A 5102-nucleotide genomic window follows, 5' to 3' on the forward strand; every position below is an offset into this window, starting at 1 on the left:
ACAGTGATGAAACCATATGATAGAGTGCTTTCAATTCACTTTCTGAGCAACACAAATAAAAACACTGACAGGATTAGAAATTAACATATTGACACTAAAGGTTTACTACAAATGTTCCTTTGTCATAAGTCATATTGTCATTTTCTAGCTCTCACAAAATGTGCTAACCAGAGGTTACTGAACACATCCAGTAAATAACAGAAGATCAAAGTATTTGGGACAGGGCACGCAGACTTAGTTCCTTAAAAGCATTTGTATCACATAGGAAAACATGTCATTAATGATAATAATTAGGAGGTGTGGCCCAGTAGGGTTTTTTTTCACATAGTGTATTTAATTACCTTAAATCTGTTTCTCTTCCTGTCCCATCTTAAACTGAGATTTCACTGCATCTGTATCAGTGATGGAGGTAAGTAAACAAGGCAAGTAAAAGTATTTATTTTAATCATAAAAAAGTCATTTTTTATGACGCAATATTTCTGACTAAATGTCTTGAAGTGTCACTTGAAGCTGTATCAGCAGGTAAGGTTTAATATTGTAGCTGTCCTACAGGGACCACACAGTGAGAAAAAGTCAAGCACAACATCTAATAAACATCAAATTTATAAAATCATGTAATGTGTATTTATATCAAAACTCTCAGGGTGTAAGTGTAAGTAGCTATTGTAAATATTGTGCTGCAGAATTATACAAACTGCAAATACCAGCAAAAGTGGAACAAAAGACACATCCAAATTTGTGCTGTGCTCTTTGTTTTTCATATTATTTTTGCTTCCGCTTACATTCAAACTGCTGTGAATTCCTGCTTCTCTGCCAGTCAGTTCAGTCAGTTCTTGCTACCCAGTCTTATCTTGAGTTTATTATAATGTCAGTGAATTTTATCACTATAGTTTCAAATTCTTGAGCAAAGAAGAGCAAATTTATAAACATCAAAAAGCTTTACCTTTACCTGAGATTTAAATCTGCATGTTGCTGAAGTGAAGTTTCATCTGTTCCTTTCAACTTGCTTCTCCAAGTCTTGCTTCACAAATCTTCCAAACTTTCCCCCATTTAGATCTTGGGAATTGTTTACTCTTACATAAAACCTCTAATTTAGGTATCTTTTGGTTCTCTTTCTTATTAGATGAAAAACAGTACTACCACAAATTTAAAAGCTTTGGCCTATTGTTTAGACCTTTAAAAATTACTTTAAGAATAAATATGGGAATGGTCAGCACCTAGGATGTAGTTTGTTTTAGTTCAACACAAACCCTGGAGAGGCAGCTTTTGACACTTTAACCTTTCACATTGCCTACTCATTGGGAATTGTACCATCATCATTACTGCATTTACACATTCCTTACACTCAACAGAGGATCTTCTAAGGACAGAGCAATTCACATAAGTTAGCCAAAACGTCTAACTGCTTATTTCCCACAGTTCCCACTCTTACTTAACTTTATGATCTGCTCATTTTTCCTCTTGTAAATCCTTTTGAAACAAATGTAATAATAATAACAAGAAAAATGAATAATGTAATTTTTTATGAAAATGAACCCATAGGCTGGGAACAAATTCTTACATAATGGTTGAAGGCATAGTTTTAAACCCACCCTCATTAGTGGACAGGTCACAGTTAATGATATTCTTTCAGTTTTAAGCATATTTTGCCTTGCTGTTAACAGAAACTGTGGCTGAAGTAGTCCGAGAGTAATGTTGTTGATTTAAAAAAAAGTAGCCCTCACTGTTTGTTGAAATATCTACACCTACATTTATAGATACTATTTTAGGATTGCTCTGCACATTCATTTGCCTCTTTTCGAGTATGTGATAATTCCATCCCTGGGGATGATCCGGGCAGGCATACCCTGCAGCCCATAAACATGAGGAACGCCCTCCGAAAGGAGCGATTGAACAAACCATACAGGAAAGGGTTTAGGGATGAGTTGATATACCCTAACCACAGAAAGAGATCCCAGAGGACCACCTCTGTGCTGTATTCAATGAACGGGTCCACGATGTTGACAGTAAAGAAGGGCATCCAGAAGATGAGAAAAACTCCCATGATGATACCTAAAGTTTTTGCTGCCTTTCTCTCCCTCTTCATGGCATTCCTGTGTCTTTTTTTCTTGCTTGAGTCTTTACCCACTCCAGCAGCCATCTGGCTTTCCATGGCACTGATCTGCCTGGCCTGCCGCTTGGCAGCTTTGAAGATCTTCCAGTAGGCTACTAGCATGATTGCCATGGGCAGGTAAAAGGCTACTAAAGAAGCCATGACAGCATAAATGCGACTGACCAAGAACACACATAAATCTTTAGGAATCACCATGTCTACACCAGCAACATGAAGGTCTAGCATAATGGGGCCAAAGGAAATGAGTATGGGGACAAGCCAACATACAGCAATGAGGAGAGCTACCCGCCTGTGGCTCATCTTTAACGAGTAAACTAGAGGGTTACAGACAGCATAGTAACGGTCGAAGGCGATGCAGCTGAGATGAAATATGGAGGCAGTGCAGAGCATAACATCTAGGCTAGAGTGTATCCGACAAAAAAGAGAACCAAAGTACCAGCACCCCTCCACAGTTCGAATCATACTATAAGGCATCACTACAAGGCCAACTAGGCAGTCAGCCACTGCCAGGGACATGACGAAGCAGTTTGTGGGGGACTGCAGCTGCTTGAAGTAAGCAATGGACAAGACCACCAGGAAGTTGCCCACAACTGTGCAGATGATGCCAACCGACAGGAAAGCATACAGGAAAATGCGAGAGACCTGATGCCTCAATAAAGTACACGATTGAAGTTCAAGTTGAAGAGATGTGTTATCATCTCCGAGCCATCCCAAGGTGCTGTTATCCATGGCCTAATCAAACCTGTCAAAACATACAGAGAGAATTGGAAATAATTACTTCGAGGCATTTCATAGCACCACTCTATGGCACATTAACAATGAAAAAGTGGACAAACCACCCAGAATCCTGTTTGTTTCAGGCTGAAATGCAGCTCCGGGGCTACTTTTTATCAGTAAATCTTTGAACAGTGAACTTTGGTTTGCCATATAAATCACAAGAGACCATGGGCCTGAAAAGCTTGTTCTCAGAGCAGGGGGCGTATCTAACACACAATCTCTTTGCTTGCTGTGGCTAACAATACCGGGTGGTCTTCTAATCAACACAGATGTTGTTATAATGATTGAAAGGTTATATTACATTTTATTTACAAAATCACGACTGGACATTAAAAAAAAAAGGCTTAATGCATCAGACAATAGTTTGAATACCTTCAGAGGGAAGTGAATTCTCCAAATTCTCCAAAAGTAGGTGGATTTAGAGTCACTTTTATGAAAACAAAAAAGCAAAATTACAGTATTACAGTGCAACCATGTCTTGTAATCCATGTCGAGGTAGGAGGTATTAAGACATTGTTTGGACTGATATTTATTTCCAATGCTCCCCTCTATCTGGTTCTTGACCAACCCATTTTAAAAATTAAACAAAACACCTTTTTTGAAACCATTTTACACCCATCAACACTGTAAATACTGCAACTTGAATTACTTGTTATATAGAACAAGGCCACTGTGCATTATAAAATTACAAATCATCAGCACTTAAGGAAAAAAAAAAGTTAGTGTCCCGTTTCAGTTGAAATGATGATAACTTTGAACATTAGTCTCTAATTAGTCACAAATTGAGAAAATCTGAACCTGAGTTGCTGAAAAAGTTACTTACTGTGTATTTTAGCATTTGTGATAAAGAATATGATAACTAAAAAAAGAATATAATCACAACTAGAAAATATATTATTTAAATTATTATTAAATTATGACAGAACCAAAAAAGTTAAGAGGTGCAAAACAAAATTAGAAAGCGCTGTTCTTCAGACAGTTGGGACGCAGTTCTTGAATAAGTGCTGAGGTCACAGAGCTTATCTTAATGAGGAGTTCCTGGTCTTTATGCACATTACTGTACAGATTAACACAACAAGTGATACCACACATAACTCAGCTGCTTTAACTTTCAGTAGTAAGTTACTACTACTTAGACCATTTTGATAATGATTTTTTTTAAAGTCTTCTTTTGCTTGCTGCAATTAGTGGGTTAAAAAAAACACTTCTCAACTTTTTATAGTACAATTTTATATACCTTTATGTCCATACTGGTTTTTGCTGTATCAGAAAGTCTGTTTATTTGCACTGTTGACCATTTATTCTGGAAAAGCAGTTTTACTGTAGCACCTACCTCATCAAAGAAATAGAAGGCAGTTCAGCATTCAGCTAAAATGTGTAGGAAGAGTCATGTTCACGGCCCTGCACGCATCATTTGATCTTTTCATTCTCTCATTTTTCTATTTATTGTACTTCCAGCCTATAATCATTTGTGCAACAGCTATATATTTGCATCTGGGTCTGATAATAGTCCTATCTAGCAAAAAATGATCTGTCAGTTGATTTATATTATTCCTGGTGAAGGATTATGTATTTTTATTTTTTATCTTCACATCTTTCTGTCATAATGATCAAACAAAGCACTTGCATTATTTTGCACAATCTTAATTACAAATTATATAGGGGTGAAGCCCCATTTTTCATCTCGAATATAAATGCTTCAACTCACAACATCACAGGGATTCTATCAGAACAAAGAACAACTTGGTTACAGTTTAACTAAGCTTATTTAAAGCTGTAAACATTTCAGTCAGGGTTAGCGCTCACTAAATAAACCGTTTTGTTTATTATAACAATTTCCCTTCACTGGCGCTCATAGAAAAACAGGTTAAAAAAATGACACTCACCTGTGATGAAGAAAAATGATCGTCTGCTCTTGTGTGTGTCATACTGCAGCTCTGTCAGCCTTAGATTTACACCGACGAGAGAGATAGTAGAGGAAGCGGGCTGTAATGAATACATGCAACAATAACCACACTAATTAAATGCCTTGCCTTGCCAACTCCCCTGCTAACACAATTCAAATGAATGTAAAAAAAGGAAACCATTTTTTTTTGTTTTAGATTTTTTTTAAAAGATTTTCTGATGTGTGCACAGCGGCACAAAAGACATTATGTGGTTTAGAACAATTAAAAAAAAAATAGAACATATCTGACACCCAAGTAATACAGTA

The 5102-nt window shown here is 36.8% G+C and overlaps 1 protein-coding gene across 1 annotated transcript; it reads right to left on the minus strand.

Moving 5' to 3' along the window:
- Positions 1 to 1765: 1765 nt before the first annotated feature.
- Positions 1766 to 4887, minus strand: LOC146572591 (5-hydroxytryptamine receptor 4). Its single transcript, XM_085278655.1, has 2 exons — positions 4777 to 4887; positions 1766 to 2855 (listed from the first exon to the last, which is right to left on the minus strand). Exon 2 carries the CDS (start codon positions 2840 to 2842, stop codon positions 1766 to 1768), a length of 1077 nt encoding a protein of 358 aa, XP_085134781.1. The 5' UTR covers positions 2843 to 2855; positions 4777 to 4887.
- Positions 4888 to 5102: the final 215 nt, after the last annotated feature.

The sequence above is a fragment of the Mchenga conophoros genome, linkage group LG6, assembly GCF_057382185.1.
Source record: "Mchenga conophoros isolate Kocher_MC1m ecotype Shallow Benthic linkage group LG6, M_conophoros_male_GT1.1, whole genome shotgun sequence".
Lineage (NCBI taxonomy): Eukaryota > Metazoa > Chordata > Actinopteri > Cichliformes > Cichlidae > Mchenga > Mchenga conophoros.

Excerpts from the sequence above, each read along its gene's own strand:
- LOC146572591 (XM_085278655.1), bottom strand. The coding sequence starts at position 2,842 with ATGGATAACAGCACCTTGGGATGGCTCGGAGATGATAACACATCTCTT.